This window comes from Anopheles funestus, chromosome 2RL, assembly GCF_943734845.2.
Source record: "Anopheles funestus chromosome 2RL, idAnoFuneDA-416_04, whole genome shotgun sequence".
NCBI lineage: Eukaryota > Metazoa > Arthropoda > Insecta > Diptera > Culicidae > Anopheles > Anopheles funestus.
This window is the reverse complement of record NC_064598.1, coordinates 56585390-56612947: the sequence shown is the minus strand read 5'-3', so window position 1 is coordinate 56612947 and position 27558 is coordinate 56585390. Positions and strand designations below refer to the sequence as shown.

Sequence of the window (27558 nt, the reverse complement as noted above, 5' to 3'; positions counted from 1 at the left end):
TGATCCCCTGTCCTGACGTGTGAACCGGTGCCGTTTGTCACATACACCATCGGGCAGCCCCAAAATAAGAAAAACTAAGACCTTAAGATGTATATAAAATTTATTAAAATTTCCCAAATGTAGGAAGATGAAGGAACCGTGCTAAGGCCTTTAAACATTAGAAAAGCTAGAAAAGGTTAGAAAAGCTTTGTTTAAACATTTTTCAAGCAGTTTTCTTCACATATGTAGTTTGAATATTTTTTAATGAAATAAAATTATTTCTGTCAGTTTTACATTTACGTAAATGGAGGCGCCTGGTGCGGTAATGTGAGAATTCTATGTTTTGAAGCATTTAAGTTATAGTTGATAGAAATTATACTGAGAAAAATTAAAGTGTAAAAATCCAGCATATTGAAAGTAGAACACAATTCTGCAAGTGTTATGTAATTGTGACTAGACTGCTTTAAACTCAATTAGAATGCATGAATACCAAAGAATGCATTGCGATAACAGGATTATTTCTGATCTCAGGATTTCCTGAGAAGTGCACTCGATTGTATATGTGAGTTAATTATTACCGACAGTGGAATTGCAAGTGATGGGAATGGTTTAATTCTCTTTTGATTATGAAACTGATGGTATGTTTTTATTGCAGTGTGCATATCATGCAATACGCGCATGTTGGAATGATCGCGTTGCATAATTCTACTGTGCCAAATGTAACGCGATAACACCTGCCATTCTGTCGGGTGCTTATTTTTTTCGTAACCCGAAACTATTACTATTATAGCCAAAGAAAGTAGCAAAGAACCAATTCGAGCAGTTTAGCTGAATCGAACAATGGCAATACTCTTATCTTCTTAATCCGATTCGAAACACGTCAGCTACGGGCAATTTTCTCTCGGAAACATTCCTTCACTACAAATTCACCACACCTCAGGAACTCGGTTGATGGTAGACGGTCTGCATTTGTCTGCACGAACGTCAATGCCAGCTCATTTTTCCAAGCAGATAAATGCATTTTCGAATGTCTCTCTGGGAAGAGAGCATGTCCCCGAGGTAAGAGCGAAAAGTGTACCTTTGCAAAGCTGAGATTGTACAAATCATTCCTGAAGCCTCTCGCCTCCTGGATATCCAGTCGATGCTATATTTTCTCTCTGTCTGTTGCAATGCACCAAGGTGAAGTAAAAGCGAACACACCGGTGATCGGGTTACAACACTTGCAGATGGCCAATCCTCTCGTTGGTGAATGGGATGAAGAGCAACAATTCCATTTCCTTGGAATCGTTCTACGAGCAAAGGCAAGGAAACCGAAGCCAGTAGCTCAAGACTTCCTCTGGGTGTAAAAGAATGCGCGCGAAAGAGAGATGTGTGGTGCAGACCCGTGAGCGACCAAGAAGTGATCTCGATTCACTTGGTCGTGCTGGTCACCGTAACCACAATCTCTATTCATCATACGTATTACTGTCGCGAAACCGTGTAGGAGCATGTGAATTGTAAGTTCCAGCAACGCGCAAACCAAAAGCATTTGTTGTTCCGTGTTTATCGAGAGTGTTTCAATGGTCCGATGGGCTATGACAGTAAATGGAAAACCATTAAAAATGGCACCAAATCTAAAGTCACTCGTTTCGAGCTTTGCACAACAACGTTTCTGATAATTATTATACCACGCGGCATGTTTTGATTGCTCCAGGGAAAAGTACCTGGTGCGTAATGTGTAAATTTGGGCTTCAGGGCACTCATGCACAAGTTTGTTGAGTGTCGCACAAAAACGGGCTCTCATCATAGGGGAAAATTAATCTTCCTCATGGAAAGAGTTCCACATATTGTTGAATAGAACGAGACGACTTATCTCCTTGCGTTCGAGTGAATAGGAGAGTGAGCAAGCGAGCGGCCATTGTGGATGTGAGACAGAGTGAACACGTGCAATCTCCCTTTTTTTCTTACAGAATACGACAGATTGGTTAAAAATATCAATTTGCTTCGCTCGCTCTCTCGCGGCAGAGAAGAAACCATCTTCATCTCTCGCACTGGTTTTCCTCCTCATGCTTTGCGTGGTTATATGCGAAACTTTTGTATTGTGTCATAAACGAACTACTTGTCATAACGTAAACAACTTCGGACTTCTACGATCGCATTTTTATTATTATAATATTAATAACAGTAAAAATAAAGCAACACTCTGAAGCAGGCGTGCGATCGGGTGGGCACCAGTAGGAATAAAGGCGACCGTTGCCGTGTTTTCTAAAATAGCCATCGTTTCGGCGGTGTGAATAAGAAAACGCGAATACCGTCGCATTCACTTTTCGAGCGTGATTTTTCGCATTATACGGCAAAGTGTGAACAAATTGTTAGAAATATTCCTTCAAATATCGTTTTTAGGCCGGGTTGAAGTTTAGCTATTACACGTTTGGTCGTCAGCCGATGGTTTGCGAAAACAGCAGTGAATGTAATTACAGTGGCGATTTCCAGTGATTGAAACAAGTTCCTTTCGCACCAGCACGCTATATAGTGTAACTCATTGGAAATAAGAAGGAAAAAATGTACCGTTGAAAGTGTTTGCTGGTTGCAATTATTTGTGGAATCCGTGATATTGCTTAATGGTCGGTGCATTGAAAAGTGACGATACATTGAGGAAGAGAAAGAAAAACATGTGTGATAATATTGATGATACAAACGGTTTACTCATACTAAAATACACTTGTAAAATTATCCAAAGTGCTTAAAATATTTGTTCGAAAACAACGCTTTAACGTAGTGAAGAAACAAATGTGTTATTTTTCATTTCTTATGTGTGAAAAATTATGATAATTTCGACGAAATTGTATCAGCTCCCTAATCGTATGCCAACTAATTGCATTTCCAAACAAACAGAACTCCTCTAGTGATATACAGCGCTGTAGCTGTATATAATACATCGAATTGAGCAAAAGGCACTATCGGGTATCAATTGGCCTAAAATTGTGGTTACCGTTCAGAATAATTTAAGTGGAAGACGCCAACATCATTGATTGCAGGCGATTCCCAACAACCTTGCATAACTGTAAGTGTGATATTTTACCTAATCTGTACCTCCAACTAACTGCTGGTTCTTTACTAACTCGGAGCTCTTGCCAATCCCTATTAACATTTCTAACTAAACTTGCCCCAGCCTCGAGACGCTATACGTCAGGAGTAGTCAACAGATCGTCGCCACTCCTTTCCCATTGATACCGCTGCAAAACTTTCGATCTATATACGAACATTTGCAACACCGTGCGCCCTTGGTGTGCCTCAGGTGATGCGGTCATGTCAAAGTTTATAATCGATAGCATGCTACCGAAATACGCCCAGTTCCAGCCGTTCATTAGCTCTCAGATCTCATCACAGTCCATTTCCAACTCGAACTCGACAGTGTCACAAACGCCGAACTCGGAAGGCAGTCCATTGACCACCGGTAGTGAAGGCAGCCCCAACTCGCCGCCAACTAGCAAAATGTATCCTTTCGTCTCAAACCACCCGACCACACACACGAGCTACTCGACGATGCCAGGCTTCTCTGGCCTAGATGACAAGTCGTGCAGGTAACCATGGCCCACGTGCACTTTCAGCAAATCGAATGAATCTCATATGTGAAACAATGTTTTTCGTTTACTTATTGTATCGTCCTTTATCAGCAGTAGGTATACCGAAAGTGTGATGAACAGTTATCCACCGATGGGGGTTCCCGGCAGCGCCAGTATTGCACAGTTCTACCAACAGGCAGCGGCGGTTTCTGCCGCGTCTGCGGGAGTTGGCGTTGACTCGTTGGGGTCGGCCTGCTCTCAGCTTTCTTCATCCGTCGGCGGTGGACAGTCGGGCTTGCCTGATATAACTCGTCATCCATGGCTAGTGACTGGTGAGTAATATGTTAAAACATCCATAGTTTGGTTCAAACAATTTGTCCACTTCAATATGGCGGAAAAATACCAATAATAATTCTACTGATGACGTAATAAGTATAGAAATGGTTTCGAATCCGCTTTTCCAATGATACAACTTATGATAAAAAACATGTTTTTGTTGAACAATTTTATAATTTCGTACGTACCGCTTACGTTGTAAACGTCCAAAGTATCCATTCCATAGCATATTTTGATACGAACTGAAATGTTTAAAATTATATTTTATCGCAAAAGGGTTTGGTAGTCAAACGTAATGACTTATGTTTTGTCAGTTTCCGTTGAATTCAGTTTTCGAACTGTTGAAAAATGTGTTACAATCATCTCATGATATGCAGGGATCAACCCCGCTCCAGTGAATTAAATGATATTGTTCTAGGTGCATTTGAATTGTTCTTTTGATTCTTAATACCTTTAACAAACATTTAGCTATATACGTGATGTTATTACTTTTAACTAGTTTTACTGTTATCTAAACTAAAGCGAAATTCGTCAACAATCTTTTGTTACAGGTTATAGGAATACAATATAAGCTTTGGTTGGAATAATATTTCATTGTGAAATATGTCATGAGATACCACATACAACAAACGTATTCAATGTCTCGTTCTGATTCATTAAATATTTCATCTTTTCTGTTTATTTCTATCGCCGCACTTTGGTAATAAAACAACTCCGTTCTATTTACTGGCCTGCCGTCCTGTGTAGCATCGCAATCAGCTCTTCAGAAATTTGCAAGCACAGGTTAGTATAAATGAATCTACATTCATAAATGCATCTGCACTTTGAACATATTACTTTATACGAGCAATGATTATGAAAGTGATGTTTTATTGTAAAATAGTTTCATTGCTATTAAAATTCGATAAAACATAAAGTAGTAATGTTACGAATCTAAAAAACAATTACATAGCTGCAGATAAGCAAATACATGAGTTAAAACCAAAAATAAGTTGTTTAAATGGCATGAAAATAATCATTTTTATGATTACAGAAGAATAAGGAATATTGATAATAAAAAATATTGATAATCCGTGTGGTTTCATTAGCACTACCCGTAGCATAATGTTAGGCATTTAGAAAATGCTGGGAATAACCTGTATTAAATCTTGTAAATTTTGCAAGACATATTCGATTTTGGTACAAATGATTATTTCCATTTTATTTTTTTTTAAATTAAACGCCTTATGACTGATGCTTTAATTAACTGATTACAAGGGGTTTCGAGATGACTTTTACATAGTAAATGTCTGAAAAAATGACTCATGTCTAGGTGAAAATGTGAATTTGCTGTGTCGCTAATAATTTGTTTGACAGTACTTTATTGTAATTATCAGTTTATTTTTTGTTTTTAACTTCGACCTATCTTGTCATTATTTCTATTTTCACAAAGCTATTGGTTGTACATTTTGTTCTTGAACTCGAATAACTACAAACGTTACGAGGTTTTGGGGATATCTTGCGTTGATATTATCATATTGTTTGAGATTGTGTTGAATATTTCATGCAACTAACCTAGTCGTCCAAGTCTATCGTTCGATATGCGTGGGACAACTCTGAGTACTGGGCGTAAGTGTAAGCAAGAGACCGAAAAAACGGAGCAAGAACGAACCCAAACTTAAGAACCACAGATTTTCTTAACGCGGGCTGTCCTTAGGTTACCAAAAACCTGGTCGGGCCACTAGAAACGACTTAAACGGTTACATTTACATTTGGATCTTGCGTAACGAATCGTTTCTTGAATGTGTCTGACTAGGAGGTAAACGGGGAATGATTGTACCTCGAATGTGAGATTCCGCCGGTGGAGATTGAAAGTTAAGCTTAATTTATTCAAATTTATTTTCCAAATTTTAGTATTCCAAAGCGACAGAATAGAACTTTAATTCTTAAATTTATGGTGGTTTTGATATTAATATGAAGACACAGCGCCCTTGTACCGCGTTTGAAAGCAAAAGAAAAGAGCATTTCTTTCTTTTCTGCTTCGAATGTGACATTTTCAAAGTATTGTCACCTTATTCTTGACTTTTCTACATTCTTTAAAGCGTTGTTGGTGTAGATATATGATTATATCACAATGTCACAGCACAGTGCCACAAAAGAATAAGGCTAACCAGAATGATTAAAAGATTTGATTTTTGTTTTTCTTAACTAAAGGCGTACAATTTATTTAAAAAAAAATAACAGGAATACAGTTAATGCAGAAATAAAGAAACGTGTCGTTTGTTGCAATTAAGGCTCATTGCTGTTGTTTAATATGTATACTGGTGATGAGTACTTTATTATGTTCTGTAACTGTTTTAACTGTTTTATTACATGGAATATGCTTATCGACGAAATGCAATACTTCATTGAAGTGCAATAAAAATTTCCAGCGCTCTCTCTTTCTCAAGGACATAGTTGAAAATATGAGCATTCTTGTGCAGATTGTGAATACACGGTAGAAGAGAAATTGCCGAATAGCTTGCTTTTAAAATTAGAAAGTGTCCACACCGCAGGATGTATCCGTCGTGTTATTCAATATTCAAGCAAGCAGTTAATCTGAAAGGATTGGCCTTACACAAAAGCAAAGAACAACCCTTCGAATCTTTTGTTTTCCTGATTTTCTCTTCATTCGAGTTTTCGGTACACCTTTGAAAGGCGTCCTCAGGCATAACATTCTTTAGTGTAGGTGATGTAATGAGCCCGAATCCTCATGCAGTGACTTACTGCTATCGGATTCAGCCCAGCAGGAAGTAGGGTGTTCGTCGCTACGGACGTTGTACGCTTGTCAAAACAAAACTAATATAATACTTTTATGCAACAGGAATCTAGCGATTTTTTTTGGGTGGGTCATACTATGCATAGAGGTGTAGCGTGCAATAAATTGTAGGTCACAGATTTGATATCACGATATTACCATGGTACATCGTTATCTCTTGCATCGCATGCGTCATTTACAGTTGCAACGCGTAACAACCCTTTCATTTGCGTTTTGCTAAAATAGAAATAGCAAACCTTTCTAGCCGTTTCCATCTCACCGATTCTTTTGAATTTTTATGAACTTCATGTTCATTGGAAACAAAGAACGATTTCTTCATGCTTTCTATGGTAATAAAGTTTCGTCTTACTGTGCAGTGTATTTAGAAACAATTGAGAAAGGGGCAAAGCGAAACAAAACTATAAAGAAACGGCTTGTTTTTAGGTTGGAATTGCATTTTTAATTCGTTAGACGGAATATAGAAACAAACATAAGAGCAGCCCTTTGACATGGAATATAGTTTGAAAACTGTGCGCCAGCATTATAGCGCTGGGTATAGAATTTCATTCTAGCATGTTGTGGAAATGAGATTATTCAGTTGCGCATTGTTGTTTGTTGCTCAATTCAACGTACAAACAAGTTTAAGATGCCTACGAAAACTGGAATACTTTAAGAAAAAACAGTTGTACCCGTAAGGTTTTCTGCATTACTTTTACGTTTCGGTACATGTATCGTTTTTTTTGCATATCTGCATAATAACCTGAATAATAACTGTTCTTTGAAATAAATTGAGGTAGAGTCGAATGCTATGAATTGATAATAGAGTGAAATGCTATGATCTAAATAGAAAATCATTTACAAAACAATAATTAAAAAATAATATTTTATATCTAAATATTTTATTGCTTTGCTTAACCATGTTGTACCAAAATTATCAAAATATGTTTTATAACAAACAAATACCAAATAGAAAAACAGTGTAAACCGAATCGAATTAAATTTCAATTACAGAGTTAGTCAAAATAACGCTAATAATTTATGATGTTTATAGATTGTATAAACCGGAAGTTTACTGATAGTGATGCCGGGATTCACATGACAAGGAAAAGACAAAAAAACGTTGAAATGGCATTCTAAGGATGTCTGATTAGTACAATAAAGTTGAATTTCGATTTAAATTAAATAATGCTTTGTATTTGATTCTGCTATAAGAAAATGCATTATATTAATGGTATACTATATTATGTTTATCATTCCAGATTGGATGAGTAACCCGTTTGATCGTGTAGTTTGTGGTGACTTTGCTGGTAAGTAAGCAACAACAACGCACGTCTAATTTAAATGTTATGGGTGTATTTCGTTTTCATCAGCGTTGATGGGTTTGCAAAATGACGAAAATATGTATCTACAGCACGTAGGTCCTACTAAGGCTTTGTTGAACAAACTATCGCAAAAGATGCATTGTGATTACAAAATACTACAACTTGTTGTCTCATTAACTGGTCAACGTAGATGGCCGGCATAGCCACAAGAGGGAGCAAAAAAGGAAATAAAAGGTGGTTGTTGTGGAAAAAATGTATCTCGAGCGGAGAACGTGTAATAAATTCACGTCAAGAGAATATATAGATTCAACAAAAGCAAATTTGCCGCCATTTTCCTTTATGCGTCTACATCAACGAAACTGCCTGGACGCATGTCTTTTGCGTCCACTGCAGGACTTTTTCTACCAAAGCAAGACGAAGTTTCTTTGTTTTCCTGTTCTTTCCCCCTTCTTCCAGCTGTCCAGCATCATACCTCGAGTGTCTGTAGCATAGAAACCACTTTGATATGGCGGCATTGATCTGCTTTCTGATAGTTATTCTGTTGGAAAACTCAACTGGTTGAGTATTTTCTAGGCAATCTTCTTGCTTTCTTTTTTCATGGGTTATTTCTTTTTTGTTATGCACTGTTCAGCACAAAGATTCAAGATACACGGTTCCAATCGTGGAACCAGCCATGATACCGTGCTGGAAAGTAAAGCATATCTTTGGAACCGGTTTTTGCATGCGGACAGCGCTGCATGCACTGACTATTTAATGTTTTGTTTCTTTTGAAATAAGAACTGTTTCACGCTACCTTTAGTTTTTAAACACACTTCTTAATTAATAAGGAAACTGAACAGTAAAAATATTTTTATGAATATAAGTCGCTTCTTAAAAAAATACATATAGTAAAAATAGCAAATGTGATAGTCTTTTAAATGATATGTTTTAAGAATAATTTTAAACAATTGGCGTCATTTATACAAGCGAGTATATTATATGAAATAGAGCAGTCTTGTATCAGTATCGATTGCTAGATAAATTTAAAAGTAATATTATTGGTTTGCTACTTTTACACACCTTTCAGACTACAAAAGACATTCTTTCATAGTTGGAGGGCAACCATAAATAATGTACAACTGTTTTGATAATAGTTTTAATTTAAAGAACAATTATGATGTATTAATGTTGATTGTTGTATGAATATGAGCAACAACTTCATTTCTGGGTAAAACCCCAGTTCATCTTTCACTATCGATATAAAAGTAGTCCGATCATACAGAACAGTATACTCATTCATGTGTTTACGAGGATCGTAAATTTAACAGCTCTTCAGTAGCCGTAAATAACCATTTTATGACTAGTCTCACACAATAGCTCCTTTGAATGCATAGATTTGTAGACATGCTCGGAGTTTCAAACTAATTTTTTCCACATTTTTTTTTGTTTGGAGCAAACAACTTGTTTTATTTGGACTTTAAGTTCATGCGTTCTCTGAAATTTTTCTATGTTTTCTTGCAAAGATATGCTTTCTTTCAATTGTTGTTAGGGAACTACTTTTCACCATTTTGTATAAGCATAATGATACAATCTGGAACATATGTCCGTTGAATTCACTCCTTTATAACATAAGTAAATGAGCGAAATAAATAATATTTGACTCAACATGGCTCCGAGTAAGCATCGGCATATATTTTTTCAAAACTCAATACAAAGATAATTTCAAATGTGATTGATTAATACACGTGTTGAAAAAGAAATCAAACATAAACAGTGATACCATTATCGCTTCAGAGATTAATTTGCAGTAAATCTACAATAAATAAATAACGTTATGAGGAATATGTTTCGAACACATCTGGCTACATCTGGTAAACACACGTTGCAACAAGCTCAACTGTTTGAACTGTGTGACCTTTCCTGTTTCTTGATCATCACCATAATGCAGTGGCAAATGGTTAATAAACTGAATAACACAAACTTGAGTTGGTACGTCACCATTCAAATTTATTTTCTTCTTATAGTACGTATGGGTTATTTTCTGTTGAACACACATTGTAGACATGCCATCTTTCATGCTTACTATCAAGCTTTTATATCTTTTCATCTTTGAGATGTATTGACGTATGCATGAGTAAGCATACGTTCTTGATAGTTTAAGTTGAAAAATATATCATAATGTTTCATAAAAATGTGATACCATTATTAGGTTCATCGTATTTCAAATGATTTTAACCAACCTGAATGACTGATTTTATTTATGCGAAGAATAATGTACAATCTCGAAAATTGATTGTATGATGTGAGAAGCATAAAGAGGTTTATTCGTTGCATACGCTACAATTATTCAAAGTTTGAATTATTAACAATGATTCTCGGATACAGTGGAATCAATTCAGATAGCATATCGCATCGCACATTGCTTATATGAGAATAGATCAAATGAATTATATAGAGGCTTCGTATCAAATATAATTTCTAGTCTGCTTTGTACAACACAGAGGAGCCTACATTCGTTGCAATGCGACCAGCAAAATTGAAGAAGAAAACGTTCAACTGGGTACATATTAACATTCGATCACACTCCTACACCGTTTCGGTTTACTTTACCTTTAAAGAAGGGACAAAAAAGGTAAACTGTCTAGCTTTGCCGGATCGTTTTTTATTACTTTCACTGTTTTACGTTTTTCGTCTTTCTTTTTCTGTGATATTCTTTGTTAAACTTAAATCGAATGCTTATTTGGTGTGATTTATAGAAATAGAATAGACCGGTTGTTAGTCGAACGAAGCAAAGATTGAATGTGTGTGATCGTAAGATTTCCTTATATCGAGCATGATTCTCCCACTGCATAGTGCTTGTAATAATTTATGGATTTTGGTGGGACACTTTTCTGTCGAAATTTTTCACTTGTGGCAATCGTGGTCATTGTGTTGCGTTAAAAAATGTTCAAGAGTCGGGACCAATGCGTTTTGGAACAGTTTTGAACATTTTTTTTATACGAAATCAGTTTTATATTTTCGTTTTACTTTGTAACGAAAGGATCTTTCACTATAGCAAACGAATAAAACCTTTGATTATTAACAGAACAGAGAGCTAAAATTTTTCTTCTAGTAAAAGAAGAAAAAATAAAACAAGTTTTTATTTGTAGATTAATACAGTTTTAATCCACTAACTAAATCAATAAACACAACAATGCCACATTTTCTTTACATGTCTAACCAATGTGCATGTATGAAAGATAAATGTAAATTATACAGGTTGTACTTTCGATGTTCAGTAATGAAAATACACAACACATATATGTTGGGATGATTTTATGTTCATGATATTCATGTCTCGTATGTCTGAAAAAAACTATCAATAACTTTTCTATACTAGAATAATGTGTCTAAAATTCATGTAATGGCGCTTGTTCATGTTTTAGATTCTATTCTTTTCAACACCTGCTCTCTCGTAAGCAGGTGTGAGGCAATCTTTTTGATGGTGTAAGTGCGTTTCGTTTTATCGCATGCGCATAAAAAGAAATCAATAACAGTTTTAGTTGTATCTTGACACCTACAATGTTCTACCACAAATCTAGAAGTTGAAAAAAGGATGATTCAAAATGATGAGAATAGAGGGTTATTAATTGGAATAAATTTTAGTAAAAATTTTCGAACAATTTTGGATAAATCGCTTGAACATAAAGAATGTAAATAGTTTACCTACTCACATACAGAAGTTTAAATTACTTTAGCTATATTTGCTTTTGTGCTATCTTGGGATACTGTTCCGCTGCTTAGAATATCTTTTTTTTTGCTGTATTGAAAAGTTTGGTAGTATGAAAGAGAAATCATAGCAAAACTGTCGTAAAATTACTGTAGCGCGTGAAGCAGTCGTTATGGATGAATTTTTTGCACTCATCCGTCCGGTGTTTCGTTTCTCTTTCTCCTTAGGTCAATCAGTGTTCGCCTTTTGTGTGATATGAAAATCGATTTTTCTCCTAAGCTCTATCTATCTTTTGCACTCTCGTTGAGTTTTGTTATTATGCACCTCACCAGGAAATGTGAGTGTCTGTTTTGTGATGCGTTTGCTGGAGTTTGCTTTAATGCCACGCCCAGATGGGGAATTTAGTAATATTATGGCACTCTTTCATCTCGTGCACTTATCTGTTTTCCGGTATTCTTTGTTTTACAAACTTTTTGCTCTGTTTAGTGTTGATGTTTGATTGTTGTATGTTTGACTGAGCTAACGTTAAACAATCCTTCCCTTATTCTTCTCTAAATTTAAAAGCATAATTCAGTATACCCAAATAAAATAAGAATGTATTATAGCTCGATCTAAAGGCTAAGGGTAATGGCTTATATAGTAAATGTTATGCTGGTCTATGGAACGCAAACAATAATATATATATATTTATATATTCCTGCGTTAATTCTTTTGTGCATCAGAAAGGCAGTCAAAGTATTCAATGTGTCCTACAAGATTGATCTGCGAATTTTTCAAGAAGATCTAATTTTTTACGATTGAATCAAAGTTATTCGGATAGTAAGTGATGGGTTTTATGAAATAAAAAAGGTTTTCTTTAGCAACGAATGATCCGCAAGGAATAAGAATATTTTGAAAGATCAACATACATTTAAGCACTCATTTTCTGAAAGTTACACAGTGTTGTATGAAATTCTGACTAATTTAAAGAGCGATTGAAAACATTTTTATTCATTTCTATCGCACCCAAATTGATCGTTTACTTGTTTTTAAGATCGTTTTGTTTGGTATGTTTACAATGAAGTTATAATAAATTATTCCTGTTTCCCATGAGCCAAAAAAGTATCAGCTCGCTCACGAATAGCGAAGTGCTGGAGTGCTGGAAAGCCTCGGTCGACACAACGTCTGGAATCGAATGGTAAATATTTAGATATCCATTACCCGACGCTGGTCTCATTACCTCCCCAACCGCGATAGATACACCTTGCCAGTGTAACATATTCGTTCCTAACTAGCGCAGCAACTTATGCATGGCAGACAAAATGTAACCATCTTCTATTACAATCATAACAAATAACATTGTTCGCTAATGGGGTGCACAGTTTGTTTTGCTTCGCTTTTCCTGTTTGAGTCCGAATGTTGCATTCGAGTGTGGATGGTAACTGTTTGTTGCAATAGCAGTTTAAACTCATTATGGTTAATCAAGAAAATTGAATTCATTTATATTTGATGTCCTATTAAAAACACCACCTGAGCTATAACAAGCTTTCTTATTTTCAGACCCATCATTCTTTGTTTGTTGCTGTTTTTTTGCTGTTTCCCCCCGGCATTCATAGCTCAATTGTAATTTGTTACTTTTGGGTCATTCTTTCGCTGCTCACCATTTGTGTGCCATGTTGAAACTTGCTCTTGATTTTATTGTCCCGTTTGTATATTGCATATTTTTCGTGTGGACAAAAACATTTCGTTTTAATTTTTATAGTCAAAGTTGATAGTAATTAATCTTATGTTTGGACGAGCCTCACAGTTTGTGTTACGGTTGGTTGATTTTCTTTTAAAGGGAACTGCCTACTTCTGAAACCCAGTGAAATGAGTAAAATTTCTGTGATTCGTAGGAGTGATGGAAATTTTAACAAATTCATTATAATTTGTACCTAGTCTTTTTATTTCGTGGAGAATGTAAAAAAATCAGTCGAGTTCCAGGAAATATATTTACACGCCAAAATGTGTCTTGTAATGGTATGGTTCGTCATAATTTAAAAACCGTCGGCGTTTGTTTCCTCCAGCAACAAGAGCAAAAACAAACAAAAGATTGGAATGTAGTTTGGTTCTCAAATTTTAGCAATATTTTCTTACTGATTTATTTCATACGACACGAACGACCTGCAATGTTACAAAACAATAGCTTTGTATGTTTAACATAATTCAAATACCCTTTATTTACCTACTTTCCGTTTATACAATGTTGAATACTTGTCGTTAAATCTGATATTTCTATTTATATAAAGTTTGAATAATGAACGTTATACAATTTGAAACTACATTTTCCTTCTTCATTTTGCGCTGTGGCAGACACTTTTTCTTTGTGGTGGTTAGAGAATGTACCAATGGTTCTCGCTTTAATATAAATGCAAATTCTTGTCACTCTTCATCACGTATTCCCTCTTTGGTCCTCAAGGCCAGCATGACATCCAACCCCTGCCATTGTATTTGCTCAGTACCAGAAGAAAAATTCCAATTAACTCTACAACGTCGTGCTATGTTGTGCGACACACTAACGTGTTCCGGTTGAATATGCCATGCCTTGTATGACGGGAACAGAGAAAAAGAAATGGCCACTGATTCTACCATGGCAATCAGAAAATGAATGTGATTCTTCAGGAAACCATTTCAGTTGGGAACCGTGAACCATAGCTCAGATCATTCTGTTCGAGGGTGTGATAATTTAATATCTCAAGACAATTCCGAAGTAATGCGAAATCATTGAATGGATAAACTTTTTCTCGGAGCAGTCTTAGCTAAAATTAATTGTGTTTTCCAATTCCATAACCGTTCCTTTTTTTCGAGATCAAATATACCATACGGTCTTGATTATATGGAACACTTGAATCGTTTGTGGTATCAATTTTTAAAAGAACAGGCAGATTTTGTTGTATTGGACATTTTGTATTGGGTTGTATAAGTGTACTATTATAACTGCACATTTTCACAACAGTGATGTGTTTAATGTTTTCGATACTTATGTATCACACCCATTTTACTGGGGTGAGTGAAGAGCAAGACATTTCCTTGTACCGATGGCCGGTGTATGCGAAAATGTGCAGCCGTTGAAGAAACGTAAAAATTGTTTGGGGTACGCGATGTCAGTCGAAAATAAATGTAGAGGCAAAGTCAATGCGTCACGACTCATTGTGATCACATGAAATAGGGGGAGACGGTAGTCTCTACTAAGCTGAACTAAGTTTTGAGCAAATTAAATAGCACGTGGAAATGACACTTATTTATGGCTGTTCTTAGTGCAGGGGTAAATGGATTTTGTACATTGCTCAAGCTAGGTAAAAGATGCCATTAAGATCAACGAAGATATTCAACAATTGTACACAGCTGATCCTCGCGTTAGGGTCAATGCCCTTCTGCAGCAATGCTGGATTCGAATTCCTAATAGGTCCATATATAAAACACTGAAACATGCCTGCACCATTGCATGCAATGAAGGATGCTTTATTGTTTGACATTAGCATATTTAACCGTGTCAAGCTGTGCTCACCGTTATCGAAATTTTACATGTAAAACAGAAAGATTTTTGGTTTTAAAATAGTCCAAAAAATTCACGTATGAATTCAGTTCACAGTGATAATATAAAAACAGCCGTAATAATAAAAAAAATAATTGTTACAAGTAGAAATACAGGAGCGTAAACTAAATAATTTTAGACAAGTCTCTTTTACATTACATTAGAATAATTGCGTGGTTTGTTTTGCAGCGCTATTACGATCTGTTTTAGTCTTAGATAGTCCATTCATAGAATATACTTAAGTTTGTTTATTTTATGAGCTGTAGCTATGACATTGTGTTATTTGTAAACGCTATGATACAGCATTCATTGCCATCTGTGAAATGTTTGCTGTCTTACAAACCCGCCAGTTTTAAAGCGGTGAATTTCAATACAATCTAAACTCAAACATTTGAAACTGAAGCGTGTAAAGCATTTCACTAGCGGCTTAAATACCATCAAATGATGTTGCACCGTTACAAAGTACTTAAAATGTATCAAATGGCTTGCTATTAAACAAACACTCAATTGTGAAGAGCTATTGGTATAAAACAAATCACTTCGTGCCTACTATATTGAATCGTATCGTTACGGTCAGACATGGTACAATGTTTCTTTTTTTGCAAGAAGCAGTAAATTGCTTAGTTGAATGATGTAAAACAAAAGGGATTAAAGGTGATATGATTCACTCTGCGGCACGTTACTTTATACTAGATTGGAGTATCTCCGGTACCATAATATATGGCATTCTTCCTAAAAAAACATATACTACCCGTTATAATATACAAACTGAATTTCGGTAACTTCATCAAATTTGACCTGGTAGATTTTAAGAACTTTCGAAATTAAATAGATCAATTGTTCTTTAATATTGAATTAGTATGAACCGAAAATGATAAATCGATTTATCATGACACACTCATGGTAAACAAAGTGTTTTGAAAACATAATTATTCAAAACTAAAGTGGTAAAATAAGTTTCATGAGCCATAAATGACGGGCATGACCTTAACGATCGTTAAGTCAACAAGAGAGAAAGAGAGAGAGAGAGAGAGAGAGAGAGAGACTTGATATGTTATATAGATGAAAAAGCGTGAAAAATATTAAGTTGTTGCTATCTCTCCCTCTCCTTCTCTCTTTCTCTCTCTCTCCTCCTCTCTTTCTATCTCCCTGTCTGTTTTTGGCGTAATGACTTTTGAGGTAATGGTTTAGTAGACTTACTTTTACCACGTATTCGGTCCGTACATACTGGGAGGTAACGGTCGGTATATGGTTGTGTTCTATTCTTGTAGTGGGAACACTACCACATACACTACTGGGTCCTCCCTAAGTGTTGTTATTATATGTTTAGAAAACAAACTGATGCCAACGAGCATAGAAAATTATATGATCAATCAAACACTCGATCGTGTCTTGCAATTATGTTTTCTTTGCGCAGGTTTAACATCAACTAACGTATTCACATTAAATAACGTGGAACCAAACTTAAGCTTACAAAATTGTACATGGTTTGCAGAGTTTTATTTCGCTTACTGCCTGCATAAGTTGGTTGACGATGAAATACTATGCACACATTTAATATGCATTGCGTTACGTCAGATAGTTAGGTGTAAAAGAAGAATATAGCAAGAGAGCGGCGAAAAACTGCTCGAAAGTGTATGTGAGTGTGTGTGCGTGTGTGTACGAAATTGTTGGCACTAGGATTGACAATAATTGGTTTTATGATGGTTATAATATAATCAACAACGTGAACACGTGGTTTTATGTGCGCATTACCACTTTCTATTCACGAAGGTATGGCTGATGTTGGCTATTACTCTTAGCAAGTGCATTCTTTGAATGTTTGGCCTCAATGGAATATATTTGTATCCCTTTTGCTAGCGTGTCGCAGACCGTTTGCAGTGGTCAATTCGATGCGGATGGAGTAAGTGTATGAGCTTTTGATGCATGGTAGGCGCGTAATAAATAACACTGTTTTACGACAAAACACCAACCATAAGCGTTTCGCTTTCAGAACCTGAAGCGTAACATAGCGTAGGTCAGTTACTAATATAATGCTGTGCAAGTAAGCATTGATTGTAATATCGATTATAGTATTTCTCCAAATGGAATGCTACAGGGCCGACGGACTATTTCGTGAAAAGTTGATTTTGCTTTCAGTTTTTTCTTATAGTAGACGAACCCATCGCGCAATGGAAAACGTGTCTAAACGAAACTAGTTTCGTTTACCTACGCTAGAGCATGTTTTCCTTGTGACGGATCGACAATTCGCAGCCGGCCTGATGTTTGATGCGCAGGCGTCGATGATTTTCGTGGATTGAATGTAGCACTAAAATTTCATTTAGAACCCAACATCTTAACGGTTAATAGAAATTTCAACAATATGGTGCCAACAAACAAGCAAACATCGATCCCCAAAGGTTCCATGTGCTTCCCTAGGGTAACATATATCGTTCGAATCCGTTAACCCAATGGTGCACTCCGGCGTAGCATTTGTAGGTTTTGGTTTTCGACGGAAATGCAGATTGGGGGGTAAACTATGACTTCATCAACCATGGAAGGACGTAAGCCAAAGGATCTGTTCCTTCCTTCGATGAGCTCTATTGCGAAAGAATTTAATATCAGACGGTCATAAATACTGCCCTGGCCACATCTTCCTACTTGCTCGATGACTGTTTTCTTCAGCCCTAAGATGTTTCCTGCAGGAAAAAAATTAACTTTCTCCTTTTAGTGTAGTCCTTCACCGCTTTCGTTGCTCTTTCACTCGAGGGGTTAAACATATTACAGCAATTCCCTGTAGTCTCGCTGATAGTGGAATGTCAACAATTTACGACCGTCATATTTCATCATCAGCGGGGAAATTCGAGCTAAGCGTGCTTTCCTCAGCTTTGGATACACCTTCATGTTGTCTCGTCGTGGGTTTTTGAACACACAACAGCAAGCAGTTAAGAGCGTCGGGCAATAGACATTCGGTGCCTCAACATGCTCTCTTCTTTGTCATGAGCGGAAAGCATGATATGTCAAGCGCCGAGGTGTGAAAGCGGCCATCTTTAGTCAATTAATAGGTGTTTAAGAATAGCACCAAAGTGGTATTTTTTTTAAACTTGAATCGTGTGCTCCGCGTCTTGGAGAAAGTTTCATGCATAGAGGAGATATGGATACCTTCCATCGATGTACCTTTACACAGTTGTAATACAATTTAAGCCATGTTGTGCACTTTGATTTACCACGGTTCATTGATTCTTAAACGGGTTTCTTCGAATGGAATTTTAATGATTCTTTTGCTAATTCTACGCTCCGTCGATAACCTGATACATAAATAGCAACCTTTCTTAGTTTCTGCCACGCTCATATTGTAATGTGACGTGGACTTATGCTTAACTCTAAGCGTTGAACAATTATACATCATACAGGGAGTTGGAATATAAGACTTCTGGTCCAACAAACGAAACAAAAATGTTTTTCTTCAGAACAACTTTTCTCTGTTCTAGGTCCCAACGGTTGTCCACGCCGGCGCGGTCGCCAAACATATACACGGTTTCAGACACTGGAGCTGGAGAAGGAATTCCATTTCAATCACTATCTCACCCGCCGTCGAAGAATCGAAATTGCGCATGCCCTTTGTCTAACGGAGCGACAGATCAAAATCTGGTTCCAAAACCGTCGTATGAAATTAAAGAAAGAGCTTCGTGCAGTCAAAGAAATCAACGAACAGGTACGATATACAGAAGTATTGATTATCCAGAAGCAATGAAATTGCATTCCATTTCCACGAGTGATTTTGTATTGCAACAACAAGAAAACAAAAACCAATTTTTGTCACTTTATCCCACTTACTATAATAGGCCCGGCGTGAGCGCGAGGAACAAGACAAAATGAAAAATGAATCGCTTAAATCCGCCCAACAGCATCACAGCCAAAAACAAGGTCAGCAAGAACACACGATTGTTGGCTCGCAGCAAACCAGTAACGGTGCTGGAGCAGGTGGTGGAGCTGGTGGAGGAGGCGGCGCTGGAAGCGGTGGTAGCACTGGAAACCTCGGGAGCCACCTGCACCATCCGTCAATCGTTTCGCAAAACGATCTAAAACTTGGGCTCGGCGGAATGGGCGTTGGCGTCGGAGGGAATCTCAGTATGATGGGAGGTCTGGATAATAAAACGAATCAAGACATCCTGAAAGCAGTTAGTAAAGTTAATTCCTAAACCTACCCATACCACAACCAATCTGGAAGGAATACTTAAGTCTTTTGGCTAAGTTGATTCCGGTTTTTAAATTATGTTTGATTATTTTGAAAACTTTTTAAAAGATTGCCAATTCTTTTTTAACTCTTCCAAACTGCTTAATTGCTTAATCTTCAGTCGCTTGAAAGTGCGTTTTCCTTTATTTTATTTTTGATAATTATTGTTGCGATGAATATGGCATTGTTCATTCAGTCTTAATGTTTAGCAAAGTTACAATTCAGCTGTAGTTCATTATTCTAAATTATTTCATATTATCTCAAATATCTACCGTTCGTGTTGTTATTTGAATCAGTTATTGTAAAAAAAAATATTCTTTTACAACCCAACCGTATTGCTATTACTGTAGGCATTTTAATTACTAAACTATTGCTCCTAGTATACACCATGCTGAGTTATTTTTTTGTTTTTGTTGCATACTTATATTGTGTTCATTCCTACAACTCTCGCTTTGAATGAATGACAGAATGAAACCTTTAAAGACTTTTCCAGACATTTATCAATCTAAAAAATGCAAAAAATCGACTAAAGTTTTTTCTATGATACGCTATTTTTCTCTTTTACAGGTTATGCAACATAATAAGCGATGGGATTAAAATATTTTTGTTTTCGAATATTTATCGAACACTCCATTGAAAAATGTGCAAACATGAGCTACCGTAAACTTGATATGCAACATTATGAAGCAATCGTACTGTATCAAAGATCTCTTGTTAGTTGGAGATAATTCAGATGGACATCATTCAGATAATGAGAAGTTAGCAAAGTAATTATAACGAGCCAAACCCAAAAAAAAAATACAAAATACAAACCAATTACTCCTGAACTTCCCATTCCTTTATACCTACTAACAGCTTATGGATTGTATCTAAGTTCAATGCATTTTATTCTATTCGTTTCCATAATTAATTCTTTCTTTTTCTCTTTCTTTTCATTACGCTTAAATGCACCTGTTGTCCTAATTATGATTGTTTCGATTGGTGTCCTCTTTACACGCTGAAATATTTTCCCAACATAGCACAAACTTGAATACTAGCAATGACTGGTTGATTTTAGAGCATTGACACATAAACTTCTGCCCAATCAAACAATCCTACAACTCAGATGCTCCACAACAATATAAACAAAATGTATCGTACGTGTTTGCTGCCAATTGGAAGAAATACTGCTTCGAGACAACATCCAAGGCATTAATTATGGCTACAATTTAATTGCCAACAGCTAGACTGCGAACGCAAACGACTCCTCCGCAACCGCAATCAACCGAAAGGAATGAAGGACTCACAGCAACATTCACGATTCCCGCATAGCAGCCAATAGCGTAATGGTGACAGTATACATAGATCTCAATGCCAACATCACATGGAAATAGTGAAAAGCAAACAGAGTAAAACATCCACCAAAATGCAATATATTAGACCCAGAATCACACGGTTAGAAAACTTGAAACATTAATATACATACCTATAAAACAGATTCAAAACAAAGGTTAAACATAATAAAATTACCATCATTGAACCATCAAAGAAGCAGCAAATTACATTCAAATGCAAGTTACAGCTCGACAGGAGAAGTCGAAGCAATAGACAGCTATGATTGCCTATACGTATTTTGTCACACAGCCAACTAAGTGTAAGTGTGTTTTGTAATGTAATAGAAAACAAAAAAGAACAAAACAATACTAAAGCTCTGTAACGAAAGGAAGCAGGACGGAACTTAACGCAGAAAACGTAAATCGATAGGTGCATAATAATAAGATAGAAAACAAATGAACAAATATACGTACTAGAAGGTAAGAAACTGATAACTATTTCTATCCACATCGCGATTCCTACTGCGAACTAGCAGACGATCTGCTCTGGTAATGAATCAATGCCACCTATCCCCTTTTCCTTATCGAAACAATTTTCCTTATAAGTTAAACTATCCAGTGTCCATTGTGTAATTTAAGTTCTAATTAATACTAATATATGATCATAGACGGCATAAGTTTCACCTGCAGTAATTGAGGAACGCAGGGAAACCAGAAAGCTCTATCCTGTAAGACTTTACCTTTCTTTACAATTAAATAATACTACTCATGTAGTTTGATGTAAGAACCCAGTGTTTTCTCATCTCGAGAAGCTCGAGCCGCTTGGATGTGGAATACCGTAAAATTACACATTCGACACATTTCCAGCGTAGCACGTCTGTTTGGTCGAATCAAAATGTCTGAATGTCTGCAAACAAACGAAAAGAAAAAAAAACAAACAAAAAAACAAACAAATAAATAAACTAAATTAATCATACTCAAGCTTAACATGATCGTTAGTAGCATAGGATACAGTTTCTGTTTTTTTATCGTCTAATGTGGCACCCGTCCTCTTTTTTTCTCGTACTATGTTTTGTTTCTAATTTGTACGTAAGCATAGAGTTAGATGTTAGGTTTATTTGAAATAAGACCATAGCAATAGGAATGCTGTAAAACAATCGGTTCAAAAACAGTTACACTAAGCTCAAACGCAACAGCTACTTTCTTAAAATTCGAAGATCGTGCGTACGTTTTGTGCTACATTTGATTGATAGCAGCTGGAACAGGAAATGCGCTTTTTAGAGCGCCCTCCCTCCTATATACGTAATTAAACATTTAACAATTAATTTTAAGGTGCGATTTTTGTACATCAAAAGCATGTGTATAAGAGTCTCTAACCATTTGTGACAAAAGTGAGTACATTAGTCAAGCACAAGCAAGATGCAAACCAACTAAAAAAAGGCAGACCATGCTTCTTCTCATCCTTCATAAAAAAAATTGATAGACGAACGGGAAAAGATCGAAAAAGTTTCAGCTTTCCATTGACCTGCATGAGATATACATTTCCTTGCAATGTAATGCCATTAAAACATTGCATTCTACTCACTGTGTACACCTCAAGAAATATTAATGACGTAAATGCAAATCTGTCCATTTGTTAGAATTAATGCGAACAAATCACAAATAAATATATATATACACATATATAAACATACATATACACATTCATATGACTAGCGTATCAATTACCGAACGCAATTGTAGCAAATCTACAACAGTTGGTCGAACATGGCCAAACTAAAGAATAAATATTTCCATACAATTCTCATGCATCAGTGAGACAGATCAAACAGCAAATCAGTTCGCCGTATTATAGTTTCGTTTCTAAAAATATCTAGTTAATTCGATGTGTTTTGTACAGGAATATGAAGGTTATATATTTTACGTTACAGTACTTCATAGATACGACTATATTTCTTTACATTTTGGCTTTGCCATTTGCTGAACGATTCGTATTAACTAATGGATGAGTTTAAGTGCTAAAGGTTATCGTTTATTTTTTTTCCTTTCATATGAATGTGTTAAATTGTTTGATTAATTTATTAAAATACTTTACAGCAGAACGCAACATTAGTGTTGTTAGTTATAATTTCGTCGTCGATTTTATAATAAAATAGACAGTATGAACAAAAGATAAGTTACACAGAAAGGAATACTGATAAGTTCTGCAATAGTAACAAGAAACATAACTGTACTAAATGGGCGTTAAATGAACGTTTGTGATTGTATGTTTTTTCTGTTCAAAGCTAAAATTCGAGCATATTAAAAATGAAATACGTAAATTAAACCAGAGTTGCATTATAGAGAAACAAGTCATTCATTAGTGTAAGGGCCTTCATCAACTGTGAGCATTGTTTTTTTTCGGAAGAATAGTGTACCTTATCGGTGACAAAAGTAAACATTGTCGCGTTAACAGTAACATCATACCCAGTCTAAAATGCCAGCTTGCCATAACTGATGCATGTAATTCTCTATCAAACACTTGTAACTATAACTTGCACTGGATTCATTCGCTTTTTTTTCTTCTGGATCTCATTCAAATTCGCATCAACTAATGTGGCATAACCAGGATGAAGATGGAGTACACTTCTTAAAAGTAAGTTAATTAAGAATGACTGGAAGAAAGTGAGAGACGTTCTATTGCTCAACTGTGAGCAACTAAATGAGGCACTCCTTGCGAATGCTACCCTTGAATACGTAATCTGGTGTAGGATATAGGTTCGAACGAAATGTGAAAAATTTTCAATAGCATATATGTGTGCAAACGGCGAGGAACAAGTAAACAGAAACCTGAATTGCTGGATTGTTTTTCTACATGACAGTGTAATGTCTTCTGGAAAAGAGCATAAACGAAATAAAAGTGTAATAAATTGTATGAGTCTAACGAAAATTATTGATATTATTTTTGTTGTACAATTATTTCCCAATAATATGATCACAACTCGTTGTAACTACTAGTAAAATTCGTAATAAATTTGAATGTTTCATCAAATCATATCAAGAGTTCATGGACTGTGCTATATAGTTTTTTTTTCCATGTCTTACCATCTACGCAGAGTGTTTTTTCCTTTCTTCAAAAATCTACCTTGTGAGACAAATAACATTCTAATTAACATTTTGCAAGTAGTACGTTTTACGCTGCTTCATTCGCTTCAACCGCTGCAACGATCGGCCCAAAACAAAAAAAACTAGGGATTTATATTTAATACGATAAGATAAGAGAACAATATTTCCATCACCTTCGTCAACCCATGAACCGGCTCGACGGACTACGACTAGTCCCTTGTCGTTGGCGGTTATACCATCCAATAATTCAACCGACCCCATTTATTGCAGCACATCCAACCAATCCATGGCATTTCCTTTCCAGCATTCCCCTCGCTGATATTTGCAACAGTCACTTGCGTTCCGCGCAGGCACTTTTCCTTTGTTTAGTTGCCCTTTTTTGTAATGTAGAACCCTAAAAAATCCCCTGAGTTGGATAATTTACGCACACCCATTTATTTTCCCAGCCTCCGCCTTACTAATCAAAAACCGGGAAAAAGTGTTTAACGCCCGACGAGGAAGAATGGAAAAATGATTTGTTGTTGTGCTTTGTATGAAATGTTTAATATTATCCTTTTTTGGGGAATTGAGCGGTTTTGATATGGAAAGAGCGGACCAGTAGATGTAGAGGAACCGGTCTTTCATACGACAGGACCGGTACCAAATCCCATCGAGACTGTGTCAAAACCCTCGCAGCTAATGTGTGTATCACATTCCGAGCGAATATTTTTTGTTTATGCAAACGTTGTGGCCCTGGAAGACAAATCATAATCAAGTAACTAAACAATGTATCATTAATAAAGAAATCGGTGAAAGCTTAGTGTAAATCACTGAAGGAATAATTGGCCATTTTTAAATGCTAATATATATTTTTAGATAGCACTGTGTTTTAAATATATAAAATAGCGCTCAGTACTTTATTGCCAAACTAAACAATGCTCGTAACAGCAGAAATCAAAATCGGTTTTTGCTATCATCATTGCATATTCGAATGACGAAGCCAACAAAAATGTGGCGTTAACCTACACATATTTTGTCCATTCTCGAACTTTGGTGACTCGACCATTTATGCCCTCGAGGCTTTTCGGCGGTTTTACCCATCGCTGAAAACCTTCCAAGCATAACCGATCCCAAAAGCGTTTGTTATCCTCTTCACACATTTTTATTTTTGGTGGATCGATTTTTTGTGTTCTTTTTTATTTTCAACACTCAACTGCTGCTTCACTTGGATGAGAGGGAAATGCTGCATTTTGTAAATGGCAGTATGTGTTTCCTTCTCATTCAATCCAGTGTTTTATGCTGTATAGTCGCATTCTGTCTTTTACCCCTCTTACAACTTTTTTTGGTGCTGTGTAGGAAACATCTCTCTCGAGAATCCTTTTCATGATTCTCTCCCGCTCTCGTCGAAGGGTGAGGCAATACGAAAGAGACAGCAACCGAAGCGTGGAACAAGAAGCATAAAGGTTTTGTCGAAAAACCACCAGCCGAAAATGCTGCGGGAAGCAATCGCCGCAACCGATCGGTACATACATAGAAAAGGCCAAATTTTACCAGTGTGGCCAACGGAGGACGTGGGCGATGCCAGTTTTATTCCACTGCGCCGGAGCCTCCAAAAGGACTGACATTTGTTAGGTGCGGTAACCTGCAGCACTGCGAAGAGAATCTTGTTTTGTTCCAGTCTCCATCGCAACCACCTTCGTTTGCGCTACGGTTTCCAACGTAGAAGTCCGACCAAGCTTCGGGACCGTACGCTTGCTTCCCCGCGTCTAATCTCCTGGGTGGATTTATAATTTTCAGTTCTCCCGCTCGAGCTCGACGCATGGTATAACTAAAAACATGGCATTATTGTGCTCTCTGTTGGCCTTCGTCTTTCGCCGCCATCCTCGTCATTCGATGATTTGGTTTTTGACAGTTCCACCAACTTAGGGCCGGTGGTGACAGTCTGCAGATTCCCGTTTGTAGCTTACCGTACTGAGTGTCAGTTCTTGCTAACCAGACGCACGATTACATGGTGTGTTTGCTGTTTTGGAATCTGCTTCGTTTGTTCTGTGGGTTTAGTTTGTGGGATGTGCACTAGTATGCAAAAATGTTGCATTCGTGTTCCAAATCAACAATCGTCATTAATTCCTTGCACAGTTGGTGTTTCGTGCACCAGTGTAAGGTGAATAGTTTTGTGAATGTTATTAGTGTTGCAAAAGCAGTGTATTTTCGTTATAGTGTGTTGTGAAAAATCAATATATTCAGCCATGTTTCGGAGGAAATGCGTAATGTTTGGCTGTAAAATGTGTAGATAGCGTTTCTCATTTTCCACGTTCTTGATACATGTGTTCTAAAATGCATGATGTTTTGTTAAAAAGTGATTTGTTTGCAAAGAGCATAGTGAAATATGTTTGTTTGTTGTTGTGATGTAAATGTAAGGCTTTCGCAAACCCTGCGTTCATTGAGAAAAGGTACAGTTTTATTAATATTTTTAATGCTTATAACATTTCGTTAAATATGAACTAGCTAACAGGTACTTTACGTAAATGAGAGAAAACTCAACTTATTTCATTCAAAACCATTTTTATGACCGAGTCATATATGAACCATTCATTCACCTAGGTGAAGTATCGAACAAGAAAGGTAAAAAATTGAAAAAAAGGTTTCGGTTGAGTAAACCGAAAAGGAACTTTCTCCATTCGTACAGCTGGTAGAAATATTTGAATAGTTTTGTACCCTTCCTGAGACATCCTTCTGCAAGCCTTTCTTGGCAAACAGGAAACCTTGACGATAAATAAAAACCGGGGAACAACAATGCTAATTATGGCCCTTTTAGGTACGTTTGTGTGGTAACTTCAAGTTCCATTTACCAAATTTGTTAGTTTTTTGAAAAATTATCGAAGGCCTTCAATGAAAATAGAAAACAGAGCTAATCGGTAACCTTCGATGACATTTGGGATTTTACATAACATTAACATATCTTAGCTGAAACATGCCACTTCTTATTCTGTTCTTTCAAGCAGCAAGCTAAGATATCAATCCATCGATATGATTTAAAGCACATTTCTGTGCGCGATAATTGCATCTTGAAACTATATATGTACAGTTAACTTAGTTGCTTTTCCATTTATAATAAAGTTTCTAACTCGCTGAAATGGCTATTACAACAAAAAAAATTGTTACAGATTTTCAAGAATAATAAATATACTTTGTAACACTACAATATCAATTCTTTCGTTACAGGTAAAATCTAGTTACTGGATTACAATGAAACTTGTTGATAAAGGAGGTAAGTTGAATTGTATTGTTCAATTTCTCACTGCTTTTTATTGAATAATGTAATGAAATTAAAAATTTGATTTGATTTGATCGTTTCAACACTTCTTGTGGGTCACTTATTTGAAATAAAATAGGTATACATGTGTTGTATTGTTTAGGAAATAATATACGAATATTCTACATGTTTTGATAACTGTAGGGTCATTGAAATCTTTGCATCTTTCAAATGCAATCGTCGTAACATGGCCTTAACCAATATCTTTGAAGTAAAAATAAATTCCCGACGGAATGCAAGCTCACCGTTCCAAACCTTCTTTAATTTATATCTATATATTTACGGTTATTCTGCTGTCGAAGATTATAATAGTTATAGAAGATTTGTAAAATATGGCAAAACCAAATTTGTACTTCATTCATTTTGTTTTCAAGTCAGATATGTTGAATTGATTCTCTAGAAAATACCATATGTTTTAACTAAATTTTTTAAA

The 27558-nt window shown here is 36.2% G+C and overlaps 1 protein-coding gene across 13 annotated transcripts; it reads left to right on the top strand.

Annotated features, from left to right (window-relative positions):
• On the top strand, positions 1 to 23657 carry LOC125760972 (homeobox protein abdominal-A homolog). 13 transcript variants are annotated; one of them, XM_049421638.1, is made up of 10 exons: positions 3 to 1475; positions 2854 to 3022; positions 3131 to 3542; positions 3636 to 3856; positions 4608 to 4643; positions 7896 to 7943; positions 18670 to 18893; positions 19024 to 19359; positions 19983 to 20182; positions 20435 to 23657. In XM_049421638.1, the coding sequence occupies exons 3-9, from the start codon at positions 3268 to 3270 to the stop codon at positions 20010 to 20012; spliced, it is 1170 nt and encodes a 389-aa protein (XP_049277595.1). In that variant the 5' UTR covers positions 3 to 1475; positions 2854 to 3022; positions 3131 to 3267; the 3' UTR covers positions 20013 to 20182; positions 20435 to 23657. The 13 variants fall into 13 exon arrangements, with proteins under 13 accessions (XP_049277604.1, XP_049277595.1, XP_049277593.1 ...); XM_049421636.1 differs by having other exon boundaries at positions 2362 to 3022; XM_049421637.1 differs by lacking the exon at positions 3 to 1475 and adding an exon at positions 1529 to 2182.
• Positions 23658 to 27558: the final 3901 nt, after the last annotated feature.

Coding starts and splice junctions, on each gene's coding strand:
- LOC125760972 (XM_049421638.1), top strand. CDS start 3,268: ATGTCAAAGTTTATAATCGATAGCATGCTACCGAAATACGCCCAGTTC. Junction 3,543..3,635: donor CTAGATGACAAGTCGTGCAG/GTAACCATGGCC, acceptor GTCCTTTATCAG/CAGTAGGTATACCGAAAGTG. Junction 7,944..18,669: donor AGTTTGTGGTGACTTTGCTG/GTAAGTAAGCAA, acceptor TCTCTGTTCTAG/GTCCCAACGGTTGTCCACGC.